The following is a 21247-nucleotide window of genomic DNA, read 5'->3' on the forward strand; positions in this document are numbered from 1 at the left end:
GATAATAATAGCAGCTAAAATTACACGTATCTTTATGTCTTCCCAGTTCTTTCACTTGAAAGGACTGCTAAAACCTTTTCATCGTTTTTATCCAGGAGTCTTAGGCCCCTGCCACCAGCATGTAGGGCAGGTGTCATTATAGTTTTCTTCTCAGAACTGAGGGTCAGTCTTACCTGACTTGTCTAGGTAAGAATCTTCAACCTGGGTCTTCTGATTCCCAAACACCCCCTTCCCAGTATCACTATTGTTCCCTAAACAAATGACTTCAACATCATTTCTGGAGCTGAGGTAACAAGTTTGAATTCTTTATTTCAGACAGGAAGGGAGAGGGAGAGAGAGAGAGAAACATCAATGATGAGAGAGAATCATTGGCCAGCTGCCTCCTGCACATCCCCCACTGGGAACTGAGCCTGCAATCCAGGCATGTGCCCTTGGTTGGAATTGAACCCGGGGCCCTTCAGTCCACAGGCTGATGCTCTGTCCACTGAGCCAAATCAGCTAGGGTGAGATTGAATTCTTTTTATTCAGCAGAGCAATCCTAAACTTGATACTGTTTGACAAGTCAGTGAGCATTCTGCAGGGGAATGGAATGAGCTGATGACGAATCTTTAAGGATCTTAAGGGGAGAGGGAGAGAGACCTGCACTGACCATTGAGCAGAATAATTAGAAGAAACTGTTCCAACTAGAAAAACTGCAGAGTTCCTGGCCTTTTGTTAGATTGCTGAATCGCCTACTCTCAGTTATTTCTTTTAATTAATGAAATTATAAAGGTACCAGCCAATAAAAAAAAAAAAAGTTGGATTTTGTCAATAAGTAGTGGAAAACTCAAATCCATTCTCACAATAGCTAACATTTGTAGAGCAGGTACTATCGTCTTTCCCTGAAAATAAGACATCCCCTGAAAATAAGGCCTAGCGCAACTTTGGGAGAAAAAATTAATATAAGACACTGTCTTATTTTTGGGGAAACAGGGTATGTGCTATGGTCTGTTATTTATTTATATGAATTCTTACATAACCATACGTAACTAGATAATAATTGCCTTAGGTTATACAACCCTGTGAAGTTGGTGTTATTAACTTCCTATCACAGATGAGGCCCATAGTAAATTGCCCAAGGCCACAACTCAGGCAGTTTGCTCAGAGTCCTTGCTCTTAACTACCATGCTGTGATGCCTCTCCTCATAAGGCTCGTACTTGGGCCAGTGAGGGTAAGATGAACAATGAGCTTTGTCTCTAAAGTGATTCCTCTTACATTATTGCATGTAGACAATAGGATTGGCACACTATGAGGTTGACCCCTCAGAGGTGTTTCACAAAAAGGGGATTTACCATGTTTGAGGTTCTTTCAGGTATATGGTGCCCTAGGCATGTACTCTGTGAATGTCTTGACTTCCTGTGTGACCCGGCTTATTCTTCAGGTTGGCTCAACCTACTGCCTCTAGGTATTGTGACCTGGTTTGGTCTCTGGACTGGGGTTGGGGTTTCCTTAAAGGAAGGAGCTTAGCCTTAAACCATCCATTAGACAAGAGCAAGTGGGAGAGAGGACTTAGAAAGGCTGCCGTTAGCTTGCACTGTTCAGTTTTCCCACTTAGCAGCACATGGTAAATTACTACAACCAACCAACCAGCAGTAATTTTTCTGATTTGTCCATGTGTTTGTGTTTTCCTGATGGTGGAAGCTAGGTCGTGGGACAGGGAAGCCAAGGATTTGGAAGGTGCACCATTGATCTCTTTGGAGTTTATTCCATCAAAGTAGAAGCTCAAAAGTTCAAGCTCATATCATAGATGCTTATGATGAGTCTATGTCCCCATAAAGGAGGATTTCATTTATAGAAGTGTCTTCTGCCTCTTTCTTCTTTCTCATTCACTCATTCATTCATTGACTCAGTAGTTATTCAGCAACTATTGAGCACCTGCCATATACCAGACAGTTTCCTAGGGGCTAATCCTCTTCTCATTTCTCATTCTATTACTTTTATGGTTATTTTTTATCTTCTCTTGGGAATGGAAGACTAGTGAGATGAAAAGCTCCTACACCAGAACATTTCTTTCCCATCTCTGTGCTCTCTTCTGCTTTCTCCCTGCTACTCAGCTTCCCCAATACGTGCTCTCATCCTTTTTTTTTTTTTTTAAAGCTCGAAGTTTCTTATCTGCAGTATTTTGTTTTTGTCCAGAATGACTCCTTCTACTGGAGCATGTCATTGAGAATTTTAAGTTTCGACCACAGAAGTGTTGCTCTGGCTTCTTTATTAAAGAAGCATCCCACCTTGTACACATGGTTTTCCTAGATCAGTGGTTGGCAAACTCATTAGTCAACAGAGCCAAATAACAACAGTACAACGTTTGAAATTTCTTTTGAGAGCCAAATTTTTTAAACTTAAACTTCTTCTAACACCACTTCTTCAAAATAGACTCGCCCAGGCCGTGGTATTTTGTGGAAGAGCCACACTCAAGGGGCCAAAGAGCCACATGTGGCTCACGAGCCACAGTTTGCCGACCACTGTCCTAGGTTATTAACATGAGAGCTTTCTTATATTTCCCCTTATCCTCACCCTCTTCAGGCTTAGGCCTGGAGTATTCAGTGTGAAAAGTTTAGATTCCATATTTTAAAATGTTATGCACATGCTTTGTTCTCTTCCCTATTTTTTCTCCTGTTTTCTGATTCCATGTCTCCCACCTCTTCCCAGGACTCTGTGCTGGGTTCATTGATAAATTCATGCAGAAGGAAAAGGGGGTTCTGCCCACCTAACATAAGGTGACCAGATGTCCCACTTTTGGCGGGACAGTCCCAATTTTTAACAATTTGTCCAGCATCTCGTGGCGTTTTTTAAAAATCCCAATTTTTTTTTAAAGAATCTGGTCACCTTAACCTAATGTGGCAGTGGTTCTAGAACAAGCGCCTGGCAAAGATGTCAGGAGATGTTCTCTCTTCTCTTGGCTGCACCGTCACTGTCCTTCCAGAGCAAGTGGCTGTCCTTTAAGATAAGAAGAGAGTTCCGACTACATGCCTCAGCTGACTCACTCACCAAGTGAGCATGCCTCCCCTGCCTCTGCAACAGCTACTCTGGAAATCTGTGTGTGTTTTTAAAATATTTTTAAATTGATTTTTGAGGGGAAGGGAGAAGAGAGAGAGAAATATCAGTGATGAGAGAGAATCATTGATTGGCTGCCTCTTGCAATGTGTCCTTGACGGGAATTGAACCTGGGACCCTTCAGTCTGCAGACTAACACTCTTATTCACTGAGCCAAACCAGCTAGGGCTGTTTTTATTTTTATTTTATTTGAATATTTTAGGTGATGCCGGCAGGGTGATTCATTTATAGTGGGCACATTTTAAGGTAGAACATGTTAAGTTGGCTCTGGTTTAAAAAAAAAAAAACACAAATTTTTATGCGATGGAAAATTTTAAAATAGAATCATGTCTGTAAAATGTAAGTACGTATTGTATTTTCTACCCAACCCTCCATTTTTTTTCTTAACTCGTAAGCAATTTTAATCAATAGTCAAAGAACCACTGGGAACTCTGGCTCCTCTAGCTGTATCCTCAGTCTGACTGTTCTGAGCTTGCCTTTCTCCACCATCCAGGTCACATGTGTCAAACACAAGGCCCGCGGGCCAAATCCGTCCCGCCAGGCCTTGCAATGTGGCCCGCACCGCGCTGTCATCACTGCACTCCGCTGCGTTTCCATCACAATGACAGTTTATGACTGTTCAGTAAACCATTCGGCCCGCGATTTAGGCTGGATTTTAGATTTTGGCCCCTTCTCTGATTGAGTTCGACACCCCTAATCCAGGTGGTCAGATGTTTGTTCCCCAGCTAACTATGGTGCTGCTGTCTCTGCTGGGGACTGGATGTAGGGGGCACCTGTTAAAGGGGTACTCTGAAGGTGGCCCTGAGCACCAGCCTCCAGCCTCTCTGGCCTCACCTCTATGCACTGACACCCACTCCTACTCATGGTTCTGGGTCCTGCTGCCCCCAGGAGCTCCGCACCTGGGAGGAGGAGCTGACGCGGGCTGCGCTGCAGCAGAAGAACCAGGAGGAGCTGCTGCGACGCCGCGAGCAGGAGCTGGCTGAGCGGGAGATCGACATCCTGGGACGCGAGCTCAACATCATCATCCACCAGCTGTGCCAGGAGAAGCCGCGGGTGAAGAAACGCAAGGGCAAGTTCCGCAAGAGCCGGCTGAAGCTCAAGGACGGGAACCGCATCAGCCTCCCTTCGGGTTGGTGGCTGGGGACCCCTGGGACGTGGGCACTGGGCGAAGGGCTGGGATGGCCAGGGATGGGTTGGAGCCAGGGACTGAGCTGGACACTCCGCACCCTGAGCCTCAACATGGAGCCGACCTGGAATGGGCCATTCTGTAAACTGGTTGAACTGGCCTGGTGAAAAGCTGCTCCACTCCCGGGCACTTTGTGAGGGTGACCAGACACAGAATGTGAAGGAGAGACACATTGGTAGTGGCCCTGACAGGCAAGCCTGGTCCGGCTGCTAGAAGCATGGCCGCTCACGTAAGCGCATCCTACCTTAGGCACATCTGGCGAAGGAAGCATGTCATTGTGGGGAGCAGAGATTCCAGAGTATGTATGTGTGAGAAAGAGAACCCTTGTCTCTGCAAAATCACTCGTCTCAGTGTTCCTTTAAATAATTAGTTCACTGCGTGCAATTGAGATTAGGACTAACGTATAAGAATCTGATTTACATATCCTCTCAGAAACACGTCAGCTGAGTACAGGTATCTTTGTGGTATGCACAGCCTTGGGAAAATGCAAAGAAATATGAAACAGCATTAGAATCCTGTGGGGGGCACTGTCCCCATGGAGGGAGGTGAACGCTCAAGTGTGTGTTTATGTAGATGAGAAAGTTCACTGTATTCCAAGTCCTGAAGGCCCCAGGAAGCAAGCTTATTAGAAGGTAGGAAAGAGGGGAACTAGCCCAGTAGGGGCAGTAGTGGGTGGTCTGGAGCACAAAGATGGAGGCTTATGTAGAGACGAGGTAATTCATTTAGTGCAGTGTTTCCCAAACTTTTGACATATGTGTACCCCTTCTATAATTTTGGTAATACTGAGTACCCCTCGTACTCATGAGAACGTAGAATTAGGCGCAGCTAAGCACGGTGCAGCGCATATCTCCACCAAACTCAGGTGCAACGCGTATCCCCACCAAACTCTTCCCGTACCCCTGGGGGTACACATACCACACTTTGGGAAACACTGGTTTAGTGAGAGCCAGTGAATGTGTTCATGGGACCTGCCTGCTGGTTTCCTTGTCGTCCATTTGTTTTCTTTCCAGGCAACACAGTCCCTAGGCTCCTCTGAGCCTCTAGCATGTGCCAGCACACTGCCGCGTGCCAGAGAAGCAGAGACTCACCATCATTCCCACCTCAGGGAGATCTCAGTCCACTTAGGTGTCAGCGTGCAGCTGTGATCACTATACCTCTTTGATCGATGAGGAGAGTAACACTCAGAAGTTCAAAGCTGTTTTCCATTGCTTAGGCCGAGCCGCAACCACCTTTGAAACACATGAGAATTCGGACCATTAGCTCTATGGCCTTCACTTCCCTAGGTTCCCACCAAGGGTTTGTCCTTTTTCCCCTGCTCTGCCTGCACTTGGTGAGAAATATTAGTCTGCCTGCCAGGGTCCCTGAGAAGAGGGGTGTTACTAACAGATGATACGAAACGGAGAATTTAAAGTTAGACTTCCTAGAATAGTCAACAACTCTCAGGATCGAAAAAGGACTATTCTAAATATGTAATTGCTACACCTGCATCCATTTATGAAAACTGTCTCATGACTTACACTGGGATGAAGAATTTTCCTTCTCCTTGCCATCCTGCCATCTTTTTTTGGGAAAAGAGATGATTCTGAAAGAGAACATTTCTCAGGTGAACAAGGAGTTTCTTAGCAAACGGGGCCTGTCCCTCAAGCCTGCCAGGAAGCATGTGTTTTCTAGGAGGAACTTGGTTGTGGGGAAATGGGAATGCATGTGTGTTTATCTTTCTCCAAGCAGATTTCCAGCACAAGTTCACGGTCCAGGCCTCCCCCACCATGGATAAAAGGAAGAGCCTCATCAGCAGCCGCTCCAGCCCTCCTGCAAGCCCCACCATCATCCCTCGCCTTCGAGCCATCCAGTGTGAGACTGTTTCCCAAATTGGTTGGGGCCAGAACATCGGGGGCACCTGTCCCCTACTCTGTCCAGCCACCGACTGACTGGTCCAGGCTTGCGCCATCCATAGCTCCGGCCACTTCTCCTCGACAATGTGTATATACATGCACATATGTACGCAAACCTCAGCCTCCCCTTGTCTCCCTCCATTAGCTTTACTGCTGCCCCCTCTTCCTCTTCCTCATAGTCAGATATCAGCAGAGGGGTCTGTGGGTTCTGTGGGTACAAAGCATTTTGGTGTGTGATGTAGGTACAGGCTGGTACCGTGGCCTGGGCACCTTGTGGGCTCTGCCATATTTGAGGAGTCCCTGTTTGTCTCTTGTTCATGCTTCCCAGGGAAGGGTGTTTTCAAGGTGTAGGTCCTAAGAAAACTTGCCAAGTATTTTTAAAAAAATATATTTTATTGATTTTTCACAGAGAGGAAGAGAAGAGGGATAGATAGTCAGAAACATTGATGAGAGAGAATCATCGATCAGCTGCCTCTTGCACATCCCCCACTGGAGATGTGCCCACAACCAAGGTACGTGCCCTTGACCGGAATCGAACCTGGGACCCTTCAGTCCATAGGCTGACGCTCTATCCACTGAGCCAAACCAGTTTTGGTGCCAAGTATTTTATGATAGGCCAGGTCTGGACCAATTTCAATTTTATGGCAGTGCTTATTAAAAAGATTTGATATATACAAACATATACATGTCACATGCATGCGTGTGTGTATGTATATGAATGAACTAGTTTCCCCGATTTAAGAGATTTCATTAAAAAAAAAAAATCCTGGATTTCTGGCTTTCCTTAAAAATCAGATCACATCAGTGGACTCCTTTCTGCATGTGGCCACAGTTGGCTGGACCCCACGGAGGCTTCCATATGCTTCGTACTTTGCCTCAGTTTCCTCAACTGCCTTTTTTTTTTTTTTTTTTTTTTCACAACTGGCTCACTTCACTCATTTGTGAAATAAGCCAAGTCTCTGAAGCAGGTGGGTTTCAGCTCACGCTCAGAAGAGTGTTCTTCCCCTCTTATCTCTTCTATTTCTCTCTTCCTTACCCCTGTCCTCTTCCTATCTGCCTTTTCCAGAGCCTTGAAACCCTCATTTGCTTCCTTTCCACCACTTTTCTTACAAAAATTCCTGCACTTCTATACCTCCGTTGCTCCTTATCCCCGCCCACTCCACACTCTAGTTCCACCCATCCAAGCATGCCTCAGGCAGATCTGTTTGGAACACTGAGGTCTGGCTGGCCTGTGCGCCAGCTTTTCGCTGGACCCATGAGAAGCTAGGAAGGGCTTCCACATTTGATACTTTGAGAATGCTGAGTGAGTGGGGGCTGAGGACTCCATTACTTCCCTGGAAGGCTCCATTTGGGCACAGAGTTTTTAAGGAAGTGTGACTTCCCGGGAGCTCCAACTGTGCGTGCGTGTGTGTGTGTGTGTGTGTGTGTGTGTGTGTGTGTGTATGTGTGTGTGTAGAGGCTGGTTTAGGGGACAGGTGGGGAGCGCTGTCCATCTGCTTCCAGATCCCATCCAACTTTTGTTATTCACAGTGACACCAGGTGAAAGCAGCAAAACCTGGGGCCGGAGCTCAGTCATCCCGAAGGAGGAAGGAGAGGAGGAGGAGAAGCGGGCTTCCAAGAAGAAGGGACGGACGTGGGGGCCAAGTACACTGGGTCAGAAGGAGCTTGCCTCGGGCGACGAAGGGTAAGAGCCAGATGATGTGAAATTCTCTTTTAAAGGCGGGGGCGGGGGGGGCCTTTTAAAATTACCGTGTGAAGTACCTTTTTCTCTATTGTGCTTTCACTTCTTCCTCAGAAATCATGAGCTTCTTGATCTTTACAACAAGAGTTGGCCAATTTCCTTTTTCTCTGGAACCGCCTATGATAGGGGTCGGTATACTTTTTCCATAAAGGGCCAGATAATAAATATTTTAGGCTTTGTGGGCTGTGTGGTGTCTATGGTAACTGCTCAGTTTCTCCGTGGCAGTGGAGAAGCAGCCACAGAGCATGGATGAGACATAAGTGAAGAAGAGGTAATGGGCAGAGGTAGACCACAAGTAACAATTCACCGTTCACTGACTGCCAGAGGAGCACTACTCAGAGTATCAAGTCCCCTAAGACTGAGCCAGGTGGACAGTTCTGCTGGAGTATTTTAATTAAACCTGGCTCTTCCCCAACACAACTGCTCAGAGTAGGGGTGTCGAACTCAATCAGAGAAGGGGCCAAAATCTAAAATCCAGCCTAAATCGCGGGCCGAATGGTTTACTGAACAGTCATAAACTGTCATTGTGATGGAAACGCAGCGGAGTGCAGTGATGACAGCGCGGTGCGGGCCACATTGCAAGGCCTGGCTGGGCGGATTTGGCCCGCGGGCCTTGTGTTTGACACATGTGGCTCAGAGGAATGAAGGAAGAGCAGATTAGGGGTCCCTCTTGACTGGAGACACATCTCAAAGCTGGGGCAGGCAGAATAATCCAGCCCTGGTAGAGCAGTTAGGTAGAACTCAGGACCACTAGACTTCTTTTAGGCCCCACTCCATAGCCATTACGATGGGTGTGAGCGCCCCCTCCGGACAAAGCACAAAGCATGTCTTGCTGCCTTAGATGCGCTTGTGTGTGCTCTCTGAGCTTGTGGCCTAGGACTCACATTCTCCCGGTCCTTGTCTTCAGAGGCCAGGCATTTGTAGGGTGCTAGTGAAGAGCTTGGATGCTGACCCTGAGCTCCTTGGTTTTGAATCCTGGCTCCACCATGCCTAGCTGTGGAACCTTATGTTTTTTTTATCTATAAAATGAGGATTATATCCATATCCATCTCATGGAGTTAATGGAGGAGTAAATAAGCTCATCTTTGTGAAGTGCCAGAGATCAGCTGGCTTATTGTGAGCAGGTGTAAAATTTGCTGTGCTTCTCCCAGGCACTAATGCAATTCTGTTTTGTACCTGAACAAACATGACGGTTTATACTTCTTATTCTTGGTGTGAGAACCTAGAACCGTGCTTTTTTACTTTTCTTAGAGCGAGTATAAGCAGCAGCCTGCCTCACCCTTTCTTAGAGGCTTTCCGAAGTGCGTCTAAGGTTGAATAGTAGACTTATAGTGCCCTCAACCTATAATTGGCCTTCGTGTTCCTCCAAACACATTTTGCATCCAAAATCTAGTTCGCTATGTCAAATCTGAGCTGAATGTGAAAATGCTTCGGTTCATGAAGGATTGACCATTTGAAGCCAGACTTTGTAGATTGCCAGCTACCTTGGAATAGAAAAATTAAATACTTAAGCTGTGCGGACCCCCTGGGGAAGGCAAGTTGCTCTGCTGCACTGAGCAGGAGCAGGAGCAGGAGCCCGTCTGTCTGTCCTCTGCGTCCTGAGCTGGAGAGAAGACACTTAGTCACTCTGAATCCCATGACATTTCTGACATTAGTGTGGTTTACAGATAAGACTTACCAGGTTGGCTAAGGATCCCAATTGTTTCTGTGGTTTGGCTTCATATAAAGTTTTTTTTTTCTCCTTGCTAATAGATTAAGTTTATTTTGCAATATAAAATATTAACTTTGGAATTTTCTTCCTCCTTATATGCATTTTCCCACAAAACTTTATTTTTAAAGATTTTTCCCCCCAATCTTCACTCAAGGATATGCCTTCATTGATCTTTGAGAGAGAGGAGGGGGGAGTTACATCGATGAGGAGAGAAACATTGATCAGTTGCCTCCCGTACGTGCCCCAACCAGGGATGTCTCCAACCAAGTATGTGCCCTGACCAGGAATCGAACCTGCAACTTTTTTGTTGTGTGGGATGATGCTCCAACAAATTGAGCCACCTGGCTAGTTTTTTTGTTTGTTTGTTTGTTTGTTTTTTAGAGGGGGAAGAGAGAGAAAGAGAGAGAAGCATCGATTTGTCTTTCTACTTGTTTATGTATTCAATGGCTGATTCTTGTATATGCACCGACTGGAGATTGAACCTGTAACCTTGGCGTATTGGGAGTATGATCTTATCAGATGAACTACCCGGCCAGGGCTGCCCTCAAAACTTTTGGAGCAGTTCAAAATATGTGACTTCATTTTTTATGATTCTCAATTCCTATTTAAGAAATAAAATAGATTCTCAAATTAAATAAACAAAATACAACCCTCTTTAATGTCAGCAATTTTTGAGAGTTTCTATATGACAGTATTTCTAAATTTGGTCCCTGTCAGCTAAGGAAAATATATAGACATAGAGTTATATTGAATTTAATAATGTTAAGTGAATTTGCATCTCTATATTTTAAAAATATAATAATCCACATTTGTAGGGAACATATACACTTGTCTGGTGACAGCTTGGGTATCTGGAGTTTGCAGGCCCTGTGGAATGATGCTGTGGCTGCCCAGGGACCTTTGTCCCAGGGACTGGGTGGTCCTGATGTGTAGCAGCTCAAGCTGGGCCATCTTCTTAAGATCCTTTGATGGTGTGGGCTTTGCTGACTGGACAAGGGGAGGGTGGCTGGTGGCATAGCTCGAGTCAAGCCTTGAGGGGTCTCCCCTGGGAGAGGCTGAGTTGGATATACCTGCTGGGCCCACTACTGATTCTCTGTGTTCATTGAAGATCCCCTCAGAGACGGGAGAAAGCTAACGGGTTAAGTACCCCATCAGAATCTCCACATTTCCACTTGGGGTGAGTCTAATCGTCACCCTTTCAAATGTATTGGCAATAATCCCCCTTCCATTTCCTTGTTTTCCCAGTGCGCCTCATAGAATCCAGCCTCAGTATTGCCAAGCTGTGCTGACCTTTGATTTATTTATTTATTTATTTATTTATTTATTATTTTTAAGCAGTACCATTGTGCACCTTGGGAAAATTCCTGTGTTGGTCTGACTTTACCTTGTTCTTCACGTCCCTGGTCACTCCGGTTATTGGGATTCTCCTGGTAGTACCCTTAGTTTTAGGGAGACCGTAGTTTGCATCCTTTGGTCTGCAGCACTGGCTCTGACTATGCTAACCTGGATTTCCTTGGACCCAGAGCTGGAGGCAGTGTTGTTCTAAGATTATCGGGCAGAAGTCCCAGGTTAGGGTTCTAGCAGCTTGCTTATTCTCTCTGGCGGAGTATTTTGGTTCACGCCACTGGTGGCTAGAATGTATTCTAATCCATTGGTATTTGTGGTAGCACTTGAAACAGGTCTGAAGTCATGGAAAAAGCTGGCTTTTCTCTCTCCCTCAAGATAAGCTGGGAAGAGTGGGCTTTCATTGAATGGCTCTTTCTAGCCCCCAAATGAGAGCCACCTCAAGTTCTAATCCTGGTGTCTCTTAGGCCGGTGGTTGGCAAACTGCAGCTCGAGAGCCACATGCAGCTCTTTGGCCCCTTGAGTGTGGCTCTTCCACAAAATACCACGAGTGGGCATGCACGTACAGTGCGATTGAAACTTCGTGGCCCATGCGCAGAAATCGGTTTTCGGCCTAGGCAAGTCTATTTTGAAGAAGTGGTGTTAGAACACTCAAGGGGCCAAAGAGCCACATGTGCCTCATGAGCCGTGGTTTGCTGACCACTGTCTTAGGCACCATAGCATAGATTCCTGTCCTTCCTCTCATTGTCCTCAAGGGAAAGGCCAGTGCTTCTGGGCCCCCAACTCCACTCCCCCGGCTCCCCCACATACATACACACCTGTAAGGGGGTTGTGGTGGGCTTCCCAGTCTTTGTATGTAGTTGCTGGCTTGCTAGTGTGAGCTGATTCCAGGGATGAAAGCAAGCTCCTGACCTTTTGCTCTCCAGTCCCAGACAAACCGAGGGCCCGAATACAACGTTACGTACGCCCCACATAGGTCTGTCCCAAAGTGCACTGGGTTGGTGCAGCTGTGTTGGTTGATTTTTGGTTTTGGAAAGCAAATGGCTTTGAAAGTTGCCTGAGCATGCCATACGCTTGGAAGGAGACATTGAGAAATGATGTGAGTGGAGTGGCCTGGCCGTCTGTGCCTGCTCCTCTGTCCGGGGCTTGGCTGGCATGGCATTGCAGTGTTTCTGAAGTCACCAGTGTGTTGTCTTCAGTGTCTGTGGATGGATGGCCTCTCCCCTAAGATGGGCTCAGGCAAGACCCTGGCCGGTGCTGGGCAGTCTTATTCCTTCTGTCCGCTTCCCGGCTTGCCCATCAGATCCTTGCACAGCCCTGAGCATGTGAAGGGGTGGGTCGCGCCCCTGCTTTCCTCACCCTGGAGCATGTGTGCTTTTGTTCATGAAGCAGGTGGGCGCAGTCAGGCGTGTTGCCTGCTCCCCACGGCTCTGTAGGGCTCTGGTGTAATGAAGGGAGACACATTTCCACAGGCCCGTGGAACTGAGGGTGGAGTATTAACAGTTTCCTCCTTTCCCCTTCTTTAGCCTCAAGTCCCTGGTAGATGGATACAAACAGTGGTCGTCCAGTGCCCCCAACCTGGGGAAGGGCCCTCGGAGCAGCCCGGCCCTGCCAGGGTTCACCAGCCTTACAGAGATGGGTAAGCCTTGCCCTCGTGTAGACTCTCTCCCTGTGCCCCCCGGGGAATTCTTGCCAACCTTCTAGGACTGCGTAGGGCCCTCAGTATTACTTCATGGGGTCGTCCCCTCTTTTAGTCAAGTCCTGGTCCCCCACCAGAGTCCCTCTTCGTCTGCCCTATTGCCATTTCATTGAGTCTTCCCAAGCACTGCTGCTGCCATGGAGCCTGCCCTTGGCCTTCTGTCCCAAGGGGCCAGTGAGCGTCCACTTAGGGCGGTGCAGAAGGGTGAGGCCTTAAGTCAGGCATTTCCCTTTTCTGGGTCTGTTGCCTCATATTTCAGTGTAGGATGTCCATAAAACAGGAGATGATTGTAGAGGCAGTGCAGTCTTCCTCTTAAGGGAGCTCACTGAATGGGGGAGGCCTTCTCCAGGCTCTCTCTCTCAGATAGTCATCCTCTTATTTATCTCTGTAGATTTCCAAAGTCATACTAGGTCAGTCTATAGAGTAGGTTGGCCTTCGCCAATGTAGGGGATTCTAATCCTTTTGCAAGAGTCCAGTCTTCAGACAGCTCTTTAAGCTGTCATTCTAGAAATCCAAGGTCCCTTGCAATTCCAAAGGGATGTTTCTGTCTATCTATTGTTCTAGAAAACTCACTGCTCTTCTTGTGTTGAGGGTCCCTAGGAAAGAAGTAGAAAATTAGCAAATCTGCCTCTGCAGGTAGGGAAACAAGCTCTGGAATGGAGAGTTGAGTGTGGAGGGGGAAAGCCCTGTTGGTTCAGTGCTCAGTCCCCCATCTCGCCCACCTGACTATTTGACCTCTGCATCCCTGACACTGAGCCAGGAGGCCTGGGTTGGGGAGAAGGACCAGCCTCTTACTGTTGCTGCTGCATTCCCATTTGCTATTTCCCGTCTACTCTCAACTTCACAGAGGATGAGGACAGCGAGGGCCCAGGGAGCGGGGAAAGCCGTCTACAGCATTCACCCAACCAGTCCTACCTCTGTATCCCATTCCCTCGTGGAGAGGACGGGGATGGCCCCCCCAGTGACGGAGCCCACGAGGAGCCCACCCCAGTCAACTCAGCCACCAGTACCCCTCAGCTGACGCCAACCAACAGCCTCAAGCGGGGCGGCACCCACCACCGCCGCTGCGAGGTGGCTCTGCTTGGCTGTGGGGCTGTTCTCGCAGCCACAGGCCTAGGGTTTGACCTGCTGGAAGCCGGCAAGTGCCAGCTGCCTCTCCCAGAGGAGCCTGAGCCACCAGCCCGGGAGGAGAAGAAGAGGCGCGAGGGACTGTTTCAGAGGGCCAGTCGTCCTCGACGGAGCACCAGCCCCCCATCCCGGAAGCTCTTCAAGAAGGAGGAGCCCATGCTGCTGCTAGGCGACCCCTCTGCCTCCCTCACACTGCTGTCTCTCTCCTCCATCTCCGAGTGCAACTCCACACGCTCCCTGCTGCGTTCGGACAGCGATGAGATTGTGGTGTACGAGATGCCTGTCAGCCCGGTGGAGGCCCCACCCCCGACCCCTTGCACCCACAACCCCTTGGTCAACATCCGAGTGGAGCGCTTCAAACGGGACCCTAACCAGTCTCTGACTCCCACCCACGTCACCCTCACAGCCCCCACGCAGCCCAGCGGCCACCGGCGAACCCCTTCTGACGGGGCCCTCAAGCCAGCGGCTCTCCTGGCCAGTAGGAGCCCCTCCAGCAATGGGCTGAGCCCCAGCCCTGGAGCAGGTGAGACCTGCCCCCTCTTCTATCCCCTTTCCTGCCTTTGTGCCTCCCCCAGGAGTAGGGGTATTAGAGTGAACTCCATTCCTCCCCTGACTTAGCCAACCCAGATGGCTGATCTGTCCTGTGCCTCAGGGGGTCTTCCCTGAGCAGCAAAGGAAGACAGGCAGATTCTATAGGAAGGACAGGCAGGTTCTAGGAAGGACCTGAGCCAGGGCTTGGGCTCCTGTGGATGTTGGGGCCCTGGGCCTGGGAGAGCACAGGGCAGTGCTCTGGGCCTGGGTGCAGAGGGCCAGCATCAGGGTACAGGAGGGTGGGAGTCTAGCTCTGCTTGTTCCCTGTGGGAAGAGATTGCAGTTACCGGAAGGAGCTTGCCCTGAACAAGGATGTTTTTGCCACGTAGCCATGCTCTCACCTCTCATTATATAGCCTGAGTCCAGGCACACTCATAAGGCAAGCTCCCGCCCAGGCCTCGTGCCCTTCTCACTCACCCCTTACTCATGCTGACTTTCCGGAAGTGGAGGTGTGTCCAGGTGAATCGCTGTGCTTGCACATAGGCCTGACACCTGGGCATGCCTGCGCCCTTCCCGGGTCTTTCCCATCCCTAGCCCTTCCTCCCTAGAAGACCTGGGTCTGACTGGAAACCGCCTCTAATCCCGTAGGTCACACAATGCAGTACAGGGATTTGCTGTAAATGATCATTGTATTCAACCACTCAGCTGTCCCTCCTCTCTCTAGATTTTTTGAACATAAATATCTGACCTCTCCCTATATTAATCATCTTTAGATTTCTGACACCTAGCTTTGTTCTCATCACATGTTTATACAGACATTTCCTTAAGTCATGGGTCAGCAAACAATTTTGGCAAAGGGCCATATGGTCAATATTTTAGGCTTGGTGGGTCATACAGTTTCTGTTATAACTGCTCACCTCCACTGCTGCAGTGGGAAAGCAGGCAGTTGGTGTGGTTCTGCTCCAGTAAAACTTTCTTTACAAACGCAGGTGGCTGGCCTGTGAGTTGTAGTTTGAGAACATCTTACTTAAGTCATTTTATTATAGATACTAGAGGCCCAATGCACGGGTATGGTCCCTAGGCCTGGCCAGCGATCAGAGCCAATCTGTGGAGTGACCAGCAGGGTGATGGGGGGGGGGGGGGGGGCTCCTGGCACCCACCTTGGCTGACCTGGTGTTGCTTGCTCACCAGTCCTGCCCCCTACTGTTGCAACCACTGGTCACCTCCTGCAGAGGGAGGTGACTGGCAGGGTGATTGGGGGAGGGGGGCCCACTGGCACCCACCTTGGCTGGCTTGGGGCCTGTGGCTGGGGGCAGCTCCTGCATTGAGCGTCTGCCCCCTGGTGGTCAGTGTTCATCACAGCAACCACTCGTTCTGCCGGTCAGTCAATTTACATATTAGGCTTTTATTATATACGATACTAGAGACCCAGTGCACAAAATTTGTGCACGGGGAGAGGGGGTTCCCCTCAGCCCAGCCTGCACTCTCTCCAATTCAGGACCCCTCGGGGGATGTCCGTCTGCCGGTTTAGGCCCGATCCTGGTGGCCTGATTGCTCCTAACTGCCTCCCTCCCTTGCTGGCCTGGTTACCCTCAACTGCCCCCCTCTGCTGGCCTGGTTGCCCCTAACTGACCCCCCCCCCCCAGCTGCCCTGGTTGCCCCCAACTACCCCCCCCACCCGCTGACCTGGTCACCCCATGCTGTTCAGTCATTTAGTTGTCCCTCATCCCCCTGCCAGCCTGGTTGTAGGCAGCCATCTTGTGAGGGCATGAGAGTTAATTTGCATATCACCTCTTTATTAAATAGGATATGTCCCCATATGTCCCATTATTGTTGTCAGTTATAGTGGCCCTGGCCTTCTAGTTCACTATTGTATTTTCCAGTACCTCCCAAAACACTACAAGACACATAGTAGGCGCTCATTAAATACTTGTTGTTTGTGTTATCCCAAGTGAGTAGGGCCTTGACAAGGTGGGGATGGAGCAGAATACACCTGGCCCAGAAACAAGGGACTCTCATCTGATGCCTCTCCTTTTGTCTTTTTGACCAGGAATGTTGAAAACCCCCAGCCCCAGCCGAGACCCAGGTGAATTCCCCCGTCTCCCTGACCCCAATGTAGTTTTTCCCCCAACCCCGAGGCGCTGGAACACACAGCAGGACTCTACGTTGGAGAGACCCAAGACCCTGGAGTTCCTGCCTCGGCCACGTCCTTCTGCCAACCGGCAGCGGCTGGACCCTTGGTGGTTTGTGTCCCCCAGCCACGCCCGTAGCGCCTCCCCGGCCAACAGCTCCAGCACAGAGACACCCAGCAACCTGGACTCCTGCCTTGCTAGCAGCAGCAGCACTTTGGAGGAGCGGCCTGGGCTCCCCGCCCTGCTCCCGTTCCAGGCGGGGCCGCTGCCCCCCACCGAGCGGACGCTTTTGGACCTGGACGCAGAGGGCCAGAGTCAGGACAGCACTGTGCCACTGTGTAGAGCTGAACTGAGCGCTCACAGGCCTGCCCCTTATGAGATCCAGCAAGAGTTCTGGTCTTAGCATGAAGAGGCTCAGGGGTGGGCAAGGGGGGCGCAGGAGGCGATGGGGGAGCTGGCTGGCACAGCCCTTTCTCAGAGTTGGACCCCTGAGATCCAGTCCCACTTCTTGCACTGATAATGCACTTTGAAGACGGAAGGGGTGGGAGCAGAGCCACTTCAGAGGGTCCGTGGCCCTGCAGGGCCTTTTATCCGTGTCCACTGGAGGGGCTGTGGCTATCGGCTCTGGTTGTAGGGGAGGAGGGGGTGCGTGCATGTCCCTCACCCTCCACAGTCTTCCTCGCCTTTAGGGTGACCCTGCGGCGTCACTCAGCCAAATCTGTCTGCTGCTCCCGCTCCTCAGCCCCCTGGGTATGCCCAGAGCCTGTCTGGGGGCCCTCTGTTAGCCCCGAGTTCAGCCTTCCCAAGCATCAGTATTGGACGTTCTGTGATTGATTTTATTCCCCTTCCACACTCTTCCCCCAACACCCAGGAATCAGAATCTTGTTTGATGTGAGCGTTTCTAAGTCCTAAGCTCTTTCATGCCAACTGGAGGATGATGGACCCGGCTCTACCTCCCTGCACTTCCAGGTGCCACCTCTTTATTTGAGCCTGCCCTCGGTTAGGGGAGCTGCCTCAGTGAGAACTGGGGGCGGCGGGGAGGGTGTTAGGGAAAATACAGTTCAGCTGCAGTAAAGAGGGCAACGGGAGTCTGTCTGTCCTTGTTCCTTTCGGCACCCATCTCCTCCCTGGGGTCCACCTATGGTCGGGCCCGTTTCTGATACAAACATAAGCTCGTCCCGTGATTAATTTCTTGGGATGCCAGAGTCACAGTTCCTCCTTTTGTCCCTTTTGTAGTCTGATCTTTATGTGTCATCCCCTTCCCGCGAGTGTTCCTCCAGTCCCTGGAAGTAATGGACTTTGGGTCCCGTGTTTGGTTAGTAGATATCTCTGCATTGCACCAGAATAGCATATGGCGTTGGGGTGGAGGGTCCTTGACACCAGGGGTTGGAACTGGGCAAGGGTGTCCCTTCTCAGCCAGGCCATCCACTCTGAAATGCCCGTGAAGTAAAACAGAGCCCGTGGCAGTACCTCCGTGGCTGGAGGTAGTGCGGCGGCGGTGATGACTGTAGGTGCGTAGTGAGCCACCCGTGTACAGCAACGGGCACTGGCCACTGGCCAGGGCCTCTTGTCTCTGTGCACAGATGGCCTCAATGCTGGACTCTGGAGCCAGGTAGGAAGGACAACAGTGGCCAACCCTGACATTTCTGGAATTTGATTTCTTGACCTGAATGTTGAGCTTCTTCTGGAAGTTTCTCTTGTGTGTCTTCACTGCTCCACTCACTGTGAGGCCTCCTGTGTCCGTGGGAACAGTGGGAATGACAGCTTGATGCGGGGTAGAGTCGTTAGGTCCTGCACCTCCCCCGTCAGGACTCTGTATGTCACCCCACCACCTTCTTACCCTGGAACGTTGCTCTGGAGATGCTGGTGGCCAGCCTGCAGGCCCCTTGCTCTTGCTGCCTGAATGTCAGTGGTGATCAAGTAGGTCCGAGTGATAAATACGGTCACTGTTCTCTCTGCACCTGTGACAGACACCCTGCCGTGGGGATGGCAAAAGGGGTGACCTTGGCTTTCAAATGGTTCCTTGTTTTATGAGCCCTCTAGCCCTTTGGTTCAAGGCCCGCCCCCCTAGTCTTGGCTGGGAAGGCACTATTTGTTTTCTGGCCCAGGGTTTGCTATTGCATCTCATCCTCTCCTCGTCTTTGTTCGGTGAAGCCTACGTGAAGGAGATTATTTTTGCCCCGATCCCTCCCTTAGCTAGGAGGGATCAACTGTGAGTCGTCAGCAGTTCCAGCCAGGACCCCTCTTCATTCCTGGTGGGGAGCGGGACACAGGTGGTCTCTTCTGTTCCCCTCCCTGGACTCTGCATAGCTCCAGTCTCAGCTACTAACACATCTGTAAGCCACTAAATGGCTCTCTGGGGGATGTGGGGTGCAGCCTGCAGCGTGATCCAAACCATGCTGACTCTGGACGGTGCTCTGTGGTGTGAGGCAGGGATGTTTTCCTTCAATCATGTTCTACTTTTGCCATGTTGTTAGGTGGTAGCCATCTTTCTTGGAAGTGTAACCAGCATAGCATAAACCGAATGGCGGTCAAGTCCCTTGAGTGGCAGTTGAATGCTGTTCTCACTCCTCCATCCAGGAGGGAGCCAGCAGGCTGGGTCTCTGCCGAGGGAAGAACTGTAACTGCCAAAAGCAGAAGCAGGGTTATTCTGAAAATGCTCCCATGACTTTCCATGTTGATGGAGTTCCCATCTCTCTCTGATGGGCCCCTGGGATAAGGATCCTATAAGGTAGCAGATGTGAGGTACTTTCTGTCCACTCAGGTTCCCTGGCCTCTGTGGTCATGGTCAGGCTCAGGTCTTGAACCTGGGGACCAGGGGGCCTCCCTTTCCCCTTTCCTCTCTCCTCAGAGACTTAACCTCACTCTTGGCCAGTGCTCCTACATGGAAGATGCTGATAGGAAACAGACCCTGCTCTCTGCTCCTTATCCTCAGATCCGTTGACTCCTTCCACTGATGCTGAACAGAGATTATCCTTCATGTACCTCGTTGGGCATCCAGGCCACTGCCAGGGCTGAGTAGATGTCCTGGATGTCCTCATGTTATTTCTAAGAGACGTTGGTGAATGCTCTTAACTTCCCATCTTTTAGTATCCTGAGGGTTGGGTAGTTATGATGATGACAACGATGGTGGTGCTATCTTATATTTGCATGACTCAGAATAATGCTAACCTTTCGTCCTGATCTAGCACAGAATTACATCACTTTCCTTCTACCTTTGATGGCCTTGCTGGTAGAGAAGGGGGAAGGCTTGAAGAGGAATGAAAAAGCTGGCTGATTGGATTTCTGAGTCGGGTGCCAGGCACTGAGACCTGAACAAGTTGGCTGTGTTCCTCACTCTGCTGCTGCCGGCTGACCTCGGGCTTGTCTCTTCGCTCTCAGATTTCCTCCCTGCAAAGGCCGCCATCGCCTACTTCCCTCCCAAGGGCAGTGAGCACAAGTATCCGGAGGTCAGTGAGGACGGACTGCTGAAGTTGGCAGTGTGGTTCTCACCCTTTACTTCTAGGGACTCGCCTGCTGTCTCCTCTGTCTTCTGAGGAGGAGTGATCAGAAGCTGGCTTTGTGCGATTAACAGGGCCCAGGGTCAGGCCCGTGCTCGTCTCCTGCATTTATGTAGCACCTGATGTTTACAAGCCTCCTTCCAAATCCCCCCACTTAACATGCCTGGTAGATCATCCCCACCACTCCTGTCTCACCGAGGAGGGAGTGGCAGGGGCCAGCATCGGAATGACATGGCGTGGGGTCTCTGATTTCTTGGAGACACTCCCAGAGCCTTAACTTGTTTAGAGATTGGAATCAGGCCAAACCCTGGAAGCATCTTTGGGTCAGGGTCAGCTGGCCTGTGGGGCATGTGTCATGGTATGCGCTTCCTCACACAGCCCTCTTCTCTCAGACCACGATTGCTCAGGGACGTGATGGGACACCCAAGGGCAGCGAGGCCTGATTTTTTTTTTTTTTTTTTTTTTTTCCCAGAGAGGAAGGGAGAGGGGGAGAGAGATAGAAACATCAATGATGAGCGAGAAACAATGATCAGCTGTCTCCTGCACACACACAGGTTTGAGCTCAAAATCTGGGCATGTACCCTGACTAGGAATCAAATTGTGACCTCCTAGTTCATAAGTCGATGCTCAACCACTGAGCTAGGCCAGCCAGCTGGGCAAGGCCTGACTTACTGTCAACGCTCTTGCTTCACAGTCCACACATTGCCCCCCTGCCCCTTTCCCCTACAAGGAGGGAGACGCCTCCTGAGCATCCCTAACTCTTTAAGCTTGCTATTAAAGCACAGAGCAGTGGGTACTGAAGACGGGATGGCTGTGAACGGCTCACTTCTGACAGGCCCCTCAGAGCCCAGAACGGGCCCTTTTCCTCTCATTAAGCCTATGCTTTTGACTCAGGTGTGTAGCATCCTCAGGCAGGTCAGAAACACTCCATTGCCAATTTTTTTAAAAAAATTTGTCTTTATTGCCAAAAATATTGCAGATGTCCCCTTTTTCCCCCATTGACTTCCTTCACCCCGGGCCCACCCTGGTGCGCCCCCCCCTCCGCCCCCCCATCCTCCCGCCCCAGGCCGAGTCCATGGGTTATACATCCATTGCCTCTTGAAGGATTCGGGGAAGAAGCAGGTGCTGAGTTTCAGGAGGGCCGTGCTTTTCCTGAGGCCTTTCACAGACTGACCCCCTGGGTCAGAGGTGAGGACAGCCTGCAGGTTGTGATGGGAAGTGAGGGAGGCCGCAGGGACTGCAGGAATGCGGAGACTGAGCTGCCCTTATACTAGGCCTGTGAGGTTGCA

The 21247-nt window shown here is 50.2% G+C and overlaps 1 protein-coding gene across 1 annotated transcript in view; it reads left to right on the forward strand.

Annotated features, from left to right (window-relative positions):
* The window catches only part of MAP3K9 (mitogen-activated protein kinase kinase kinase 9), a 74288-nt gene extending 53391 nt beyond the window's left edge, over positions 1–20897 (forward strand). Inside the window, exons 6-12 of the mRNA XM_036432686.2 lie at positions 3983–4223; positions 6009–6131; positions 7703–7856; positions 10733–10801; positions 12495–12607; positions 13515–14318; positions 16377–20897. Of these exons, the coding sequence (XP_036288579.1) occupies positions 3983–4223; positions 6009–6131; positions 7703–7856; positions 10733–10801; positions 12495–12607; positions 13515–14318; positions 16377–16861 (1989 nt within the window). The 3' untranslated portion in view covers positions 16862–20897. The remainder of the gene's footprint in view (positions 1–3982; positions 4224–6008; positions 6132–7702; positions 7857–10732; positions 10802–12494; positions 12608–13514; positions 14319–16376) is intronic.
* The last annotated feature ends 350 nt before the right edge of the window (positions 20898–21247 follow it).

This window comes from Pipistrellus kuhlii, unplaced genomic scaffold (genome assembly GCF_014108245.1).
Source record: "Pipistrellus kuhlii isolate mPipKuh1 unplaced genomic scaffold, mPipKuh1.p scaffold_m20_p_1, whole genome shotgun sequence".
Classification (NCBI taxonomy): domain Eukaryota; kingdom Metazoa; phylum Chordata; class Mammalia; order Chiroptera; family Vespertilionidae; genus Pipistrellus; species Pipistrellus kuhlii.